General features: G+C 46.3%; 1 protein-coding gene across 1 annotated transcript in view; it reads right to left on the bottom strand.

Annotated features, from left to right (window-relative positions):
• Nucleotides 1–17,087, bottom strand: part of CFAP44 (cilia and flagella associated protein 44) — a 126,518-nt gene that overhangs the window by 72,472 nt on the left and 36,959 nt on the right. Inside the window, exons 13-15 of the mRNA XM_079766309.1 lie at nucleotides 9,289–9,383; nucleotides 4,954–5,163; nucleotides 4,201–4,311 (exon numbers count right to left, since the gene is read on the bottom strand). Coding sequence (XP_079622435.1) covers nucleotides 4,201–4,311; nucleotides 4,954–5,163; nucleotides 9,289–9,383 — 416 coding nt within the window. The remainder of the gene's footprint in view (nucleotides 1–4,200; nucleotides 4,312–4,953; nucleotides 5,164–9,288; nucleotides 9,384–17,087) is intronic.

Genomic DNA, 17,087 nt, shown 5'->3' with positions numbered 1-17,087 from the left:
AACTATGAACCAGGAGGCCATGGTTCAATTCCTGGTCAGGGCACTTGCCTGGTTGCGAGCCCAATCCCCAGTAGGGGGTGTGTAGGAGGTAGCCGATCAATGATTCTCTCTCATCATTGATGTTTCTAGCTCCCTCTCCCTCTCCCTTCCTCTCTGAAATCAATAAAAATATTTTTTTAAAAAAATAAGTCAGATAGAGGAAGACAAATGCCATATGATTTCACTTATATGTGGAATTTAAAAAATAAACAAGCAGAACAGATACAGACTCATAGATACAAAGAACATTTTAAAGGTTGCCAGAGGGGAGGGGATTGGGGTGGAAGGATTAAGAAGTATAAATTAGTGTTATAGAATAGTCATAGAAATATAAAGTATAGCATAGGGATTATTATCCTATCTAATAAAGAGGAAATATGCTAATTGACCATCACACCCTCACAAAGATGGTGGCGACCAAAGCCAATAAGGAGGAAATATGCTAATTGACTTCCACGCCCTCAAAGATGGTGGTGTCCACAGCCACAAGATGGCGGCACCCAGTCCCCTCAGACCCACTGGGGTGGCAGGCATGTGGCACGACCAGGCCTGCACCCAGGGAGGTCCAGCCGCTCCACGCACCTGCCTTCGGAGTCCCCCAGTCCCCTCAGCCCCCCAGGGCTGGTCTGGGGAATGACCAAACGACGGAACAAGCAGGCTGAGTGGGGCAACCAGGCCAGTGGGGGGGCCATGAGGGGTGACCAGGCTGGAAGGGGGGGGCAGTTGGGGGCAACCAGGCCAGTGGTGGGGGCAGTTGGGGGCAACCAGGCCAGCAGGGGGGTGCAGTTGGGAGCAACCAGGCCAGCAGGGGTGGGGCAGTTAGGGGTGACCAGGCCAGCAGAGGGGGGGTAGTTGGGGGCGACCAGGCTGGCATGGAGGGGGCAGTTGGGGGCGACCAGGTCAGCGGCGGGGGGGGGGGGGGCAGTTAAAGGTGATCAGGCCAGCATGCAGAGGCAGTGAGGGGCGATCAGGCTGGTGGGGGGGGGGGCAGTTAGGGGCAACCAGGCAGGCAGGCGAGCGATTAGGAGCCAGCGGTCCAGGATTGTGAGAGGGATGTCCGACTGCTGGTCTAGAGTCAGCAGTCCCAGATTGGAGAGGGTGCAGGCTGGGCTGAGGGGACCCCCCTTCCCAGGTGCATGAATTTTGTGCACCGGGCCTCTAGTAGTCAATAATATTTTAATGACTATGTATGGTGTCAGATGGATACTAGATTTATCAGCATGATCATTTAGTGAGTTTTATAAATGTCTAATCAATGTGTTGTATACCTGAAACTAATATACTATTGTATGTCAACTATAATTGAAAAATAAATAAATGCATTTAAAAATGAGCATTGTTAATTTTAAGACACTTTTCTTGATATCACTACATTTTTCTATCCCTTTTCTTTAAAATATCTTAAAACAGATTATAAATGTTAACCCAGTAATCCTGACATCACTTCTATGCAGATCATCAGTATTATTATTATCCTGGAACCTAGTACAGCACCTGGTTTAGACATTCAATCACTATTTAGATGGCTGAATTATCCTATGCGCAAACTTAGGGAAATTATAGGCATTACACAAGATTAGTAATCAATACTAAATCACTAGTTGTCATTAAGAAAGAGAGAATGGATCCGGGTGAGTCTGGGTCCCGGGTCCGGGTGAGGCCACGCGCCCCCAGGTCCGGGCGAGGCCACGCGTCCCTGGGTCTGGGTGAAGCTGGATCCTGGGTTCGGGTGAGGCCACGCACCCCGGGGCCTGGGTGATGCTGGGTCCCAGGTCCGGGTGAAGCCGTGTGCCCCTGAGTCCAGGTGAAGCCGCGCCCCTGCGTCAGGGCGAGACCAAACCAGAGGGAGTCAGACCTGCATTACCACCATTTGTCCACCATCCAGAACTAAAAAGTCAGTGCTGACATGTACACATAAGGAACTGGTGGACATTGAAATTGGGTCTCAAAAGAACTGTTGGTCCAGAAAGAAACTCACTACAGACTGATTCATTTGCCTGTCAGCATAACTATTATTGCTCGTCTCACATTCAGTTCTTATAAGTATATTTCTAGTAACACATGATCTCACTCATCTAGGGGAAATGATGAACAACATAGACTGATGAACAAGAACAGACCCAGAGACAAGGAGGCATCGATCGGATTGTCGGGCCTCAGAGGGAGGGTGGGAGAGGGTGGGGGTGGGGGGGAGAGATCAACCAAGGGACTTGTGTGCATGCATACAAGCCTAACCAATGGTTAAGGACAACAGGGGGGTGGGGGCATCCGTGGGGAGGGGTGGGGGATGGGAATGGGGGGATGAGGACAAATATGTGACACCTTAATCAATAAAGAAATTTAAAAAAAATAAAAATAAAAAATAAATAGTATCGGTCAGGTAGGATAATTTCTGATGAGGCTAAAAGAAAAAGCCACCTGACTGTCTCCAAGAGACCAATTGGACTTTGGGACATGTTTCCATGGCCTGGGTGCGTTTGGTCAACTAGGCCCTTGTCTCCAGGGTCTATTATGAGGACCGGTCACCATCATTTCTGGAACTGGCTGTGGTGCATTCAAATGCCACAGCGCAGCCCTTGTCACATCAGAGGAGTCCGCTGCTCCGTATGCAACAGAAGGAGCGGAGGGACTAGCCCCGGTCCTACTAGAAACAACTCGCTGTGAGCCACCTCCAGATTGGCAAAATCTCAGCAATGGTGGAGACCAGAATACACAGATGCGTGTCCTGACTTCATCTGACTATAATAAAGAATCTGTCCCCCCTCCCCTTAAAAAATAAAAATAAAATAAATTTTAAAAAAGAAAGAGAGAATGGAAGATTAAAAGTGAAAATGGATGTGGGATGGGAGCAGAAGAGAAAGACCTTAGAACAGAACTTGTGAACATCAGAAACATCAGAATGACTGACAGACCCAAGTCAACATATCTATACTAATAAAAGGGTAATATGCAAATTGTCCAGGACACCCTCACAGTAACAACCAAACAGCAGGCTGCATGGGGCAACCAGGCTAATGGGAGGTTACTGAGAGACAACCAAGCGATTGAAGAGCAGGCTGCGTGGGGTGACCAGGCCAGCAGGGGGGGTTAGTGAGGGGCGACCAAATGACTGAACAGCAGTGGGGGGGCAGTCAGGGGTGACCAGGTCAGCAAAGGGGGGCAGTTAGGGGCAACCAGGTCGGTAGAGGGGGCAGTGAGGGGTGACCAGGCCAGCAGGGGGGCAGTTGAGGGTGACCAGGCCAGCAGGGCGGGGGAACCATTAGGGGCGATCAGGCCAGAAGGTAAAAGTGGTTAGGGGTGATCAGGCTGGCAGGCGGGGGGAGCAGTTAGGGGCAATCAGGCAGGCAGGCGAGCAGTTAGGAGCCAGCGTCCCAAATTGTGAGAGGGATGTCTGACTGCCAATTTAGGCCCGATCCTGGGGATCAGGCCGAAACCGGCAGTCGGACATCCCCTGAGGGGTCCCGGATTGGAGAGGGTGCAGGCTGTGCTGAGGGGACCCCCTTCTCCCCCTCCCCGTGCACGAATTTCATGCACCAGGCCTCTAGCCTTAAATAATTAAAGCCTAATATGCTAAGTGTCCAATCATTCAACTGTTTGACCAGTCGCTATGACATGCACTGACCACCAGGGGGCAGACACTGGGGTCCAGCCGATCAGGACTGGGTGAGATGGGCCAGACATGCCCTGGAGCCCTCCAGTGGTCCCTCCCCGGCCCCAATTGTGCACCGGTAGGGTCCCTTGGCCTGGCCTGTGCCCTCTCGCCATCCGGGACCCCTCGGGGGATGTCAGAAAGCCAGTTTTGGCCCGATCCCCACAGGCTAGGCTGAGGGACCCCACTGGTGCATGAATCCGTGCACTGGGCCTCTATTTCTGACATATTGTGTTATCAAGATAAGCCACCACTGTTGAAACAAAGCTGGATATAACCCAATGTTTTCAGAGGGGACTGTGGCCAACTAATTAGAATGTGGAAGGAAGAGGAGGTAGTGGGGAGAACGTGAAGCTCCTGAGGATATACTAATAGCCAAGCTGAGCAGCATCCTGGTCCCTCAATGCAGAAGCCAGGTATTGGGCTAATAATTGCTCCTGCTATTCTCTATCAGATCACTTCATTATGTAGTAATTAAAATTTAAGCATGAAGACAAATAACAATTACTTACATGAGAGACCGGAGACCATACTAACTGGCAAACAGGTCCAGGAGTATTAATATAACCAATTGGTTTATAATCCTTTTCCACTTCAAAGAAGAACACAGTTTTATCTTTACTCTAAGAAAAATAAAAAATCAGCCAAATATATATTATTATAAAATCCATTCCATAGAGTTCAAAGCAGCATTTATTAGCTATCATATATCCACTGTACACTTATTCCTACATGCACACTTATACCTACAATGATCACGTATCCCAGATTGTTCTGGAAAAATTCTTATTTTAAATATTTACTTTATTTTCCCCATGAAAACACTTAACAAACCATGTTATCCAGTATTTAGTTCTGAAAAAACAATCACCATACTTGAAGATAAGATTAATTCAGAAAGAAATATTCCCCAATGCGCACCTTTTAAAGCACAAAGAATTTACATAGTCATTCTCTTCATTTTTTCTCTTCTATTATGAGAATATACCTATGCTATAAAATATTGATTATAGATAAAACATCTTGCATGACACCCAGCTGAAATTTTCTATTACTTTAAAATAAACATTAGAACTCAAATTGTAATAATATTTTAAAATGTCATGCACAGACCATGCTGAAAGAATATGAATACAAAGAAAGCAAAATATGGATATGTTCTCAGAAATGAGCATCACCAAATAAGGCATCATTAAGTAGAAAGATTAATAAGGCAAGGTTAACCATCAAAGATCAATAGAAAACAAAGAAAATCTACTACTCACCCCTGTGGCTAGAATTTCTCCATCACGTTCAAAAGCTAAAGCAGTAACCTGAGCAGTATGGGGTTTGAAAACATGTTTCAAATGAAGATCTGCATCTGAATATTTCCTCCGTCCTGCAAAAATTGTGAGCCCTTTTGGATCATAAAGTTCAAGAACTCGAACAACCCCATCTTCAAATCCTATAATAATCTGTGCTCCGGTGAAGCTTACCTTAGACAAAAATTAAATGCAAGAAATCTGAAATTAGTTGATTAGGAAAGTTATACTATGTTACATTTGTATTTTATTTACTAGTAGACTTAAATCATTTAACAATGGCTGTCCATTGGTAATTCCTTCTACCACTTTCTGGTAACCTCCATCTATTCTAGGATGACTATGAGATGGGTAAACAATGGCAATTCAACCACTCATGAGCAAATGTTGGAGGAGTGTCTGTCAACTACATGTCAGGCGCCTACCACCAGCCGCTCAAGAATGAGCATAAGCAGTCTCAGTCCCTGCTTTCACAGAATGTATGATCTAGTGGGGAAGACAGACATTAATTAATCAATCACACAAATGAGGAATTAAGGACTGAAATAAGTGCTGAAGGAAAGAAACAGATTCTCTAAGAGCATACAACAAAGAAAACTGACTTAGACTGAGGACTTTCTGAAGGAAGAGATGGTGGAGCTGAGATCAGAAAAAGGTCCAGGGATTAATGAATAGGAAGATAGCAGAAGCACTTCTGGGAGAGGCTGTAGCTTGTGCAAATGCCATGTGTCAGAAAAGAATGGAACTCAGGAAAAAAGTTATAATTTGACCAGAGCAGACTGAGTAAAGAAGCAGTGCATCCACGAGAGGCTAGCGAGGGAAATAAGCAGGCACCACGTCACAGTAGGAATAGTCTTCATCCCAAGAATAGCAGGAAGTCATCAAAAGGTTTTAGTGGTGGGCTGGGGGGTGGGAAGTGACATGATCAGATTTGCTATTTTAGAAATGTCATCCTCGCTGCTGTGTGTAAGGTAGATCTGAGATGGCCTGATGGAATGCAGGCGACCTTTGGGAGTCCTTTGAAGAGATGGCTGCCATACTCTAGAACGGTGACTGTGGTAACTTGGTCTGAGGTGAGGTAGTGGAGAAGGGGGATATAGACACATTTTAGTAAGAAGCATAGTGGCCCTGTTGGTAATGAATGGACATGGGGAATGAGGCAGAGGAAGGTGTCAATGACAACTAAGATATATACTGAGTCAGGAAACTCTGGAAGGAGCCAGGTGTGTGTGTGATTTGTTGCTGCTATTGTTTTGGAGGGAGGATAGCTGGGGGCAAGCAGAAAGTCATTAAGTTAGTCTTGGCCATGTTGAGTTTGAAGTCCCCTGGAGATCTCAAAGTAAAGATGACATATAGTCTATAGTTTAAAGGAGAAGTCTGGGTTAGGAATATAAATCCAGCAAAGCCTGAAAGTGCTAAATCTGTTGTCTTAAAGGCATTAGGATAAGGGCAATAGCCCTGGTATTCTCTCTTTTAAAAATATATATATATTTTTTATTGATTTCAGAGAGGGAAAAGGAGATAGAAATAGAAACATAAATAATGAGAGAGAATCACTGATTGGCTGCCTCCTGCACACCCCACAGTGGGAATCGAGCCCACAACCTGGGCATGTGCCCTGACAGGGAATCAAACTGTGACCACCTGGATCATAAGTCAACGCTCAATCACTGAGCCACACCAGCCAGGCAGCCCTGGTATTCTTTAGAGCAGTGGTCGCCAACCTTTCAGACCTCACGGACCACCAGTGGTCTGCGGACCACCGGTTGGCGATAGCTGCTTTAGAGCACAGTGATCATGCCTGAGGCCAAGCAATTAGGAAAATATTGGGAATAAGAAAACTGTACTCCATTCAACTCCAGTTGAATGTTGTTAATTCAACAAACATTTACTAAATTTTTAAATGTACCAATAACTGTAGAGGCCCTGGAGGTACAAAGAGTAGGTAAGATTGTCACCATGAAGAACAAACAGTCTTGCCCTGGTCAATGTTCCTCAGTGGTTAGAGTGTTGGCCCATGTACTGAAGGGTCATGGGTTCAATTCCTGGTCAAGGGCACATATCTGGTTTGCAGGTTTGACCTCCAGCCAGTCAGGGAGCATGCAGGTCTCTCCCTCTCCCTCTCCCTCTCCCTCTCCCTTTCCATTGCTCCCTTCCCCTCTTTCTAAAAATCAATGGAAAAATATATCCTCAGCTGAGGATTAACAACAACAAAAAAGAAACAGCCTTGTGGAAAGGATATATAATAAAGCAAATCATCTTAGTATGTTGTACTAAGTGCTGTAACAGAAGTATATACACATCCTTAATAAGCAAACAAAAAATGACAGAGGAAGGAACACTTAGCTATATTTGAAGGTGGGGTCACAAAGGGCTATGCAGAGGAGATGATGCTTGACCTGTCAAAAATGATGTGGAGTTTCCCAGAAGGCAAGGGAGTATGGAGAAGGGGCATTTTAATTCTAGTATAATATCCATATGATCATAACTTGGATGAAAGGCTAAAATAGGAAACATTCTATGGACATCACACAACCATCTGGATAAATGATTCAATTACTTGGGCTGTATTTTAAAGACTTCAGTAAGGGTGTAAAAAGATTAGAATAAAGAATGAGCCAAGTTTGGTAACCCAAATATTTGTGGTTTCTACTTGTTCTAGCCCAGTGGTCGGCAAACTCATTAGTCAACAGAGCCAAATATCAACAGTACAACGATTGAAATTTCTTTTGAGAGCCAAATTTTTTAAACTTAAACTTCTAACGCCACTTCTTCAAAATGGACTCACCCAGGTCGTGGTATTTTGTGGAAGAGCCACACTCAAGGGGCCAAAGAGCCGCATGTGGCTCGCGAGCCGCAGTTTGCCGACCACGGTTCCAGCCTAATCATTGTTCTGCCTCTATCCCCTGGCCTAAATTCTCCTTCTGATCTTGATCCCATCATGAAATCCCCCTCCACTCCAACCATCTCCACATCTACTTTAAGCCTGAAACATTTTGTATTTTATTTCAACATTCCCAAAATACTCCCAGGACATTTTAAAAACATGGCTACAAATTCTTTGACATACCTCCCATAGAGAGATGGGGTTTAAATCCCTCCCCCTTTAATCTGGGTGGAGCTTGTGACTGCTTCACCCAGTGGAGTATGGTAGAAGCGGCACAGTGTGACTTCCGAGGCTGGGAAGGCCAGCAGCTTCTGCCTTGTCTGTTGGGACACTAGATCTTGGAGTCCTGACATTCTGTGTAAGAAGTGTGTGACTGCCGAAACCGGTTTGGCTCAGTGGATAGAGCGTCGGCCTGCGGACTCAGGGGTCCCAGGTTCGATTCCGGTCAAGGGCATGTACCTTGGTTGTGGGCACATCCCCAGTAGGGGGTGTGCAGGAGGCAGCTGATCGATGTTTCTAACTGTCTATCCCTCTCTGTAAAAAATCAATAAAGAAAAAAAAAAAAAAAAAGAAGTGTGTGACTGTCCTGAGACCACCATACTGTGATGAAGCCCAAGCGATAGAAAGGGATATTAGGTAAGCACTCCTGGTGACATCCCAGCTTAGCCCAGCCTTCAACTCAGGTGCCAGACTTGTAATACAGAAGCCTTTAGATAATTCCAGGACCCAACCATTCAAGTCCTCCCAGCTGAGGTCCCCAAAACCATGAAGTAGAAATAACCCATCCCTGCTGTCACCTGTCTGAATTCCCAATCTACAGAGTGAGCAAAATAAAATGATGGTTGCTTTATACCACTACATTTTGTGATAGTTTATTACACAGCAATAGTTAACTAGAACAACTCCCTCTCTCTTCCTGGTTTTCTTCTATAGCTCTTATCATTTTCTAACATTTCACAAATTTACTTATTGTCTGTCTCTGCCTCTTGTCTCCCACTATAGTGTAAGGTGCAGTAAGAGCAAGTATTTTTATCTTTGTTCATTGCTATAGAATCCAGAACAAGGCCCAGCACCTGGTAGGCATGCTGGAAATATAAACAGAATTAATGAAATCAGAGCCAGGTAGATAAAGGATATATACAAAAAGTTCTGTTGTGTAATCACTTTGTAACATGGAACTATTACTAATCTGCAGGTAGCATAAAAATAGATTTTCATTAAAACAGGAACAAAATTACAACAATAGCAAGGTCAACATATGATTTCTATCACATTCTAAGTGACTAAACTAACTTAAAATGTTTATTCTTCTCTGAAATCCAGAGTCGAAAAATATCTGTATTTCCAAGAAATAGCACTGTATACTATATTTATTAATAAAATCTAGTAAAAGTTTGTTATAATAAACTTACCAGACGAGGTACCCAAGCAAGGGCGGTGCCTCCTTGTTTGAATTTCACACGAGTCAAAAAAAGTTTGCTAGCAAAATCATAGATTCGAACAGTGCCTATAGAAAGATAGTTTTAAAAGAAACAAATGTATATGTAATCCTTTTTTAAATAACCTTGGCTCACTTCACATGTTGAGCATTTTAATAAGAAATTCCATAAATAACCACATCCACTGATAATCCAATAACCTTTCCTTAGTCAAAAATTTCTATATATGCCCTGGCTGGTGTAGTTCAAGGGTTAGAGCATCAGTCCACTCACCAAAGGATTGAGAGTTCAATTCCAGTTGGGGAGCATGCAGGAGGCAACCAATCAATGTGTCTCTCTCACATCAATGTTTTTCTCTCTCCCCCTCCCTTCCTCAGGTGAGGATCAACAACAACAAAAAATTTCTAAATATAGTCTTGATTGGATAATTTAGAAACATGTGTAATAAAGAAGATAAGTGGGAGTTCTGGTTTAGATGGGGGCATAGATAAATGCAGTAATCGCATCCTCCCTTAACCAGATTAGAATTACAACTAAACCACAGAAGAACCATCATTCTGAACTGCCTGAAATCAAGCTGAATAGAAGCCCTACTGCTAAGGATATGAAGAAGAAGCCACATCAAAACTGGTAGGAGGGGCAGAGGCTTAGAATGGGTTCCACATCCACATGTGGCAGATAAAAATCAGGACAGATATTTCAGCTGCAGAGGATCCCCTAAAGAACAAGCAATCCCAACTCCATCCCAGGCCTCCCAGCCCAGGATTCCAGTGCTAGAAAGAGAAGTCCTCATTAACTTCTGGCTGTAAAAACCAGCTTGGATTATGGCTGAGTGAGACAGAGTCCCAGGCGTTCCCCTGAAAGGACCCACACACAGACTTACTCAGATTGACTTATTCTGAGTTCATGCCTGGGCACTAGGGATGTACAGGGAGGGACAGAGTTATATGGCCTGGAGGTGAGAGCTGGAGGGGCAGCTTTCTCCCAGACAGAAGTGCTGGCAGAGGCCATTGTTTCTTTTCTGAGCCCTGCTCCCACTGAGCCAGCACCCAAGTGCCATATTTGAGTCTCTGTCAAATTGTCACCATTTTCCCCGCCCTGGTGATTCCCTGAAACCCCACCCCACCCAACTTTCATACCCAACCCAAGCCATTTCCAGTGGCTTTTCCATACAAATGGCCTGTCTTGGATCATGCTTCACACTTTTCTAAAATCTCTCAAACAGGAAACATCTGGCCTTTCCCTTGCTATGTACCTCTTGTAAGTGGCTTCAGGCCCAGCACTAGTGGTAGCTGGCCTTGGTTCTCAGCTTGGTCTCTCCTGGGCACCTCCAAACCAAGCACAAATAGCAGCCATCTGCAGGTCATTGTGTAGCTCATGCCAGGAGGCTCTGGGCAGGGCACAGGTTGACCTTGGTCTGCACCTCCCAGGAAGTCCCAGAGCTAGTTCACTTGGTGGACAGCTTCAGACCACATCAAAGCACCACCCAACCTCCTCCATGAGAACACACTTAAGGGATGGACTCAGCAGGCACCAGAGTACTGCTGAAGTAATTCCTGTTCTGTGGGGCCAGCCCCTGTAGAGCTTATCCTCCATGGTGATCAAAGTCAGTCCTCACAGCAAATGGTGCCAATAGCAATGAAGACTCAACTACAACAGGTGGGTATACACAGCCCACACAGGGGGCACACCTGGAGCATCCAGCTCGGGTGAATGGGGAGACTATGCCACTGGTCCCTGCAGCACACCTACTACATAAGGCCACTCTACCAATCCCAGGAGGTGTAGCAGCTCTACCTAAGGCATAGAAACAAACATGGGGAGGCAGCCAAAATTAAGAGACAAAGAAACCTACCCCAAATGAAAGAACAGAATAAAACTGCAGAAAAATAACTAAACAAAATGGAGACAAGCAATCTACTAGGTGCAAAGTTCAAAACACTGGTTATAAGGATGCTCAATAAGAAGATGAACTTAATGAACTTCAACAAAGAGATAGGAAACAAAAGCAGAGGTAAGAAAAACGCAAGAAAGAAGCAGTCAGAAACGAAAAATACACTAATTGAAATGAAGAATACATTACAGGGAATCAATAGTGGAGTAGATGAAGCAGAGGATCAAATCAGAGAACTGGAAGATAACAAAGAAGAAAAGAGCCTTCTTCTCCTCCCCACACCCCACCGAAAAAAACAAAATCCAAAAAAATGAGGAGAATTTAAGGAGCCTCTGGGACAACTTCAAGCATACCAACATTTGCATCATGGGGATGCCAGAAGGAGAAGAGAGGATCAAAGAACTGAAAACCTATTTGAAAAAATGACAGGAAAATTCCCTAATCTAGTGAATAAAATAGACATAGAAGTCCAGGAAGCACAGACAGTCCCAAACAAGATGAACCCAAAGAGGCTCCACACCAAGACACATCATAATTAAAATGCCAAAGATTAAAGACAAAGAGAGAATCTTAAAAGCAGCATGAGAAAAGCAGTTAATTATCTACAAGGAAGCTCCCATAAGACTGTCAGCTTATTTTTCCACAGAAACTTTTCAAGCCAGAATGAATTGGCATGAGATATTCAAAGTGATGAAAAGCATGAATCTACAACCAAGATTATCATACCCAGCAAAGTTATCATCTAGCATTAAAAGACAGATAAAGAGCTTCCCCAAAAAAAGCTAAAGGAGTATATCACCACCAAACGAGTACTACAAGAAATGTTAAAGGGTTTTCTTTAAGAAGAAGAGAGAAAAAAGATCCAAAACATGAATAATAAAATTGCAATACATATCTATCAACAAGTACTTGAAAGGCAAATGGATTAAATGATCCAATCAAAAGACATATGGAGGCTGAATTGATAACAAAACAAGACCCTTACATATACTGTTCCCAAGAGACTCACTTCAGAATAAAAGACATACACAGACTGAAAGTAAAGGGATGGAAAAGGGTATTTCATGAAAATGGAAACAGAAATTAAAAAGCTGGGGTAACAACACTTATACCAGACAAAATGGACTTTAAAACAAAGATTATATAACAAGAGACAAAGAAGGACCCAACAATTTCACTTCTGAGTATTTATCTGAGAAACCCAAACACTAAATTCAAAAGACATATACATCCATATTTTCGTTGCAGCATTATTTACAATATCCAACATATGGAAACAACCTAAGTATCCAGCAATAAATGAATGGGTAAAGAAGAAGTGGTGCATATGTAAATGGAATATTACTTATCCATAAAAAATAATGAAATCTTGTCATCTGCAACAACATGGACAGAATAAGAGGTTATTGTGCTGAGTCAGACAGAGAAAGACAAATACCATATGATTTCACTTACATGTGGAATCTAGAAAACAAAATCTTAGCTAATAAAAGAGTAATATGCAAATTGACCATCACTCCAAGACACAAAATGGCCACCCCCATGTGGTCAAAGATGGCTGCCCTCATGTGGACACAAGATGGCCACCATAAGATGGCTGGCAGGGAGGGTAGTTATGGGCAGTTGGGGGTGACCAGGCCTGCAGGGGAGGACAGTTAGGGGTGACCAGGCCTGCAGGGGAGGGCAGTTTGGGGGGACCAGGTCTGCAGGGAGGACAGTTGGGTGGGACCCAGGCCTGCAGGGGAGGACAGTTGGGGAGGGACCAGACCTGCAGGGGAGGACAATTAGGGAGGACCAGGCCTGCAGGAGAGGGCAGTTGGGGGGCGGGGGGGAGACCAGGCCTGCAGGGGAGAGCAGTTGTGGGCAATCAGGCAAGCAGGGAGAGCAGTTTGGGGGGACCAGGCCAGCAGGAGAGGGCAGTTAGGGGTTACTGAGCCAGCAGGGGAGGGCAGTTGGGGGTGACCAGGCCAGCAGGGGAGGGCAGTTAGGGGTGACCAGGCCAGCAGGGGAGGGCAGTTAGGGGTTACTGGGCCAGCAGGGGAGGGCAGTTGGGGGCGACCAGGCCTGCAGGGGAGGACAGTTAGGGGCAACCAGACTGGCAAGGGAGGGTAGTTAGGGGTGATCAGGCAGGCAGGGAAGGGCAGTTAGGAAAAATCGGGCTAGCTGGGGAGCAGTTAGGTGTCGATCAGGCTGGCAGTGGAGTGGTTTGGAGGTGATCAGGCAGAAGCTGTTAGGGGCAATCAGGCAGAGGCAGGTGAGCAGTTGGGAGCCAGCAGTCCTGGATTGTGAGAGGGATGTCCCAGATTGGAGAGGGTGCAGGCTGGGCTGAGGGACAGCCCCCCCCCCCCCCGCTGCACGAATTTCATGCCTCGGGCCTCTAGTAAATAAATAGATCAGAAACAAACTCATGTATACAGAGAACAAACTGATGATTGCCATATGGAAGAGGGCTTGAGAGACTGGGTGGAAAAGGTGAAGGAATTAAAAAATACAAATTGGTAGTTACAGAACAGTCACAGGAATGTTAAAGTATAGCATAGGGAATATATTCAACTAGAGGCTCAGTGCACGAATTCATGAACCAGGCTCTCCAACATCCCCTGAGAGGTCCTGGATTGTGAGAGGGTGCAACCAGGCTGAGGGACCCAACCAGTACACAATTGGGGCCGGGGAGGGACACAGGAGGTTCGCCAGCCAGGGAGAGGTTATGGGAGGGCTCCAGAGCATTTCCGGCCCTTCTCACTCAGTCCTGATCGGCCAGACCCCAGCAGCAAGCTCACCTACAGGTCAAAGCATCTTTCCCTTGGTGGTCAGTGCACATCATAGAGAGCAGTTGAGCAGCCTTAGCATACCATTAGCATATTATGCTTTGATTGGTTGAATGGCCAACTGGATGACCGAACACTTAGCATATTAGGCTTTTATATATCTACTAGGGGCCCAGTGCATGAAGATTTGTGCACAGGAGGTGGGTACCTCAACCCGACCTGCACCCTCTCCAATCTGGGAGCCCTCAGGGGAGCCCTCTCCAGTCCGGAGTTTCTGTCTCTTTGCAATCATATGAGCAAATTGTCTGAGACCCAACCCAGTTTGGTTTGTTGCTCACAGAATAATAGAGGTCTTTTTTTTTTTTTCTTTGCTTCATTGGTTAAGATTTCCTGGAAGTTTTAGGATATCTTCTCTTTAATTTTTCCTAGACACTCTGATTTATTTATGTCTCTCACTTTTGCTTTCCCTCCATTCCCCACCACAATAGTAACTTGCTCCAGGCTCACTTTGCTCTGTGCAGGGGTCCTCAAACTTTTTAAACAGGGGGCCAGTTCACTGTCCCTCAGACCGTTGGAGGGCTGGACTATAGTTTTAAAAAAACTATGAACAAATTCCTATGCACACTGCACATATCTCATTTTGAAGTAAAAAAACAAAATGGCAAAAACACCTGCATGTGGCCCGCGGGCCATAGTTTGAGGACGCCTGCTCTAGTGTCTAGGACAGTGATGGCGAACCTATGACACGCGTGTCAGCACTGACACGCATAGCCATTTCTGATGACATGCGGCCGAGGCGGCTGCATGCCGAGGATGAAACATTTGCTGCTCCTGAGGATGAAACATTTGCGAAATAATGTTTTTTCCTCAAAGTGACACACTACCCGAGTTATGCTCAGTTTTTTTGGCGAAGTTTGACACACCAAGCTCAAAAGGTTGCCCATCACTGGTCTAGGAGATCTGTCTGCCACCAGAACTAAGATTCCCAGCATTCCTGGTGCTCCCCGTACTCTGGGCTTCCGCTTCCAGTCCTGGGGCTGCCACCAGAACTACTATTCCCAGAATTCCTGGTGCTCCCCGTGCTCTTAATTTTCCCTTCCTACTCTGTCTCCATCCCATGGCCTCCAACTCTGCCAAGTCCTCCAAGCCGCCAGCTGTCCCTCTCTGATCTCCTTCTGACTGCTTGGGGAGCCAAGTTCCCCAAGCCACTCCACTCTCCGCTGACTCCCCTGCTCTGCTCTCCACCCGGCAGCTATGTATGCAAATCAACCCTCCATCTTTGTCGGGTTAATTTGCATACTCCTCATTGGCTGGTGAGCGTAGCAGAGGTATGGTCAATTTACATGTCTCTCTTTTATTATATAGGATATTAATAACAGGGTAATAGGCAAATTGGTTGGGACACCCTCACGCATAACAATCGATCAGCAGGCTGCATGCGCAGCAGGTGCGGGTGGGTGGGGACTTGCAGAGTCGGGGACTTGCATCACACCATCACAATCCATCACCAGGAGGCCCTCCACACGGCTCGGCCCAGGGGTGGCCACCGGCAGAGGCACGCGGAGGCCTGCCCAGCACTAACATGACACTGCCTGCATGCATCCCCGTCCAGTGCTGATGTGACACTGCCTGCTTGCATCCCTGGCTGGGGATGTGGCACTGCCTGCATGTGTCCCTGGCCTGGGATGCGGTGGGGGGGGGCATTTGGGGGCAATCAGGCTGGCAGGGGGAGCAATTGGGGGCAATCAGTCTGATGGGGAGGGCAGTTGGGGGCAAGCAGGCCAGTTGGGCGGGGTAGTTGGGGCCAATCAGGTTGGCATACAGAGTGGTTAGGGGGAATAAGGCATGCAGGTAGGCAGGCAGGTGAGTGGTTAGGAACCAGTGGTTTCAGATTGCAAGAGGGATGTTTGACTGCCGGTTTAGGCCTAATCCTGTAGAGGCAGTTAGGGTTGATCAGGTCAGCAGGCGGGAGCAGTTAGGGGGTGATCACGCAGGCAGGGGGAAGCAGTTAGGGGGAGATCAGGCTGGCAGCGGGGAGCAGTTAGGGGGCGATCAGGCCGGCAGGGGAGGGAAGTTGGAGGGTGATCAGGCTGGCAGGTGAGCAGTTAGGGGGCAATAAGGCGGGCAAGCAGGTGAGCGATTAGAAGCCAGCGGTCCCGGATTGTGAGAGGGATGTCCATTGGGGATCGGGCCTAAACCGGCAGTCGGACATCCCCCAAGGGGTCCCAGATTGGAGAGGGCACAAGCTGAGCTGAGGGCCCCCCCCCCCATGCACAAATTTCGTCCACTGGGCCTCTAATATCTACGCTAATAAAAGAGAAATATGCAAATTGACCATACCTCTGCAATGCCCACCAGCCAATCAGGAGTATGCAAATTAACCCCAAAAAGATGGCAGGTTAATTTGCACACACAGGCATGAAGCAAAGACTAAAGGTTCTGGCCTGAACGAAGACTAAAGACTGAAGACTGAAGAGGCTTGGTTTCTCCGCTGTGGCCGGAGCAAAGGCCAGGGTCCCGGGTGTCAGAGGAAAACCAGTGCCAGCAGCCAGGGGAAGGAAGGCCTATTGCACAAATCTACGTGCAATGGGCTTCTAGTAGATAATAAAAGGCTAATATGCAAATAGACCAAACAGTGGAAAAACCAAACCACTGGTCGCTATGATGTGCACTCACCATAAAGGGGCGTGTGCAGAACATGGTGGGCATTGGCAGCAGGCGGCAGAGCGCAGAACATGGCGGGCATCGACCACAGCAGGATGGTGATGCAGGTGAGCAGGGGCGCCAGACCAAGGCGGAGTGCTGGTCCCAGTCATCAGGGTGAGCCTCTGGTGGTTACTGAAAATTCTTTTTTTTTTCTTTTATTAAGGTATTATATATGTACATACCTTACCATTGCCCCCCCACCCCACTCCCATACATGCTCTCACTCCCCAGTGTCTTGCATCCATTAGTTATTCTTATATGCATGCATTCAAGTCCTTCAGTTGATCTCTTCTCTCCCCCACCTCTCCCTAACCTTCCCGCTGTAATTTTACAGTCTGATGCTTTACTGCCTCTGTATCTATCTTTTTGTTCATAAGATTATAATGTTCTTTATTATCCACAAA

Source organism: Cnephaeus nilssonii, assembly GCF_951640355.1.
Source record: "Cnephaeus nilssonii genome assembly, chromosome: 3".
Lineage (NCBI taxonomy): Eukaryota > Metazoa > Chordata > Mammalia > Chiroptera > Vespertilionidae > Cnephaeus > Cnephaeus nilssonii.
The sequence above is the reverse complement of the archived record's forward strand: the minus strand, read 5'-3'. Positions and strand labels throughout refer to the sequence as shown.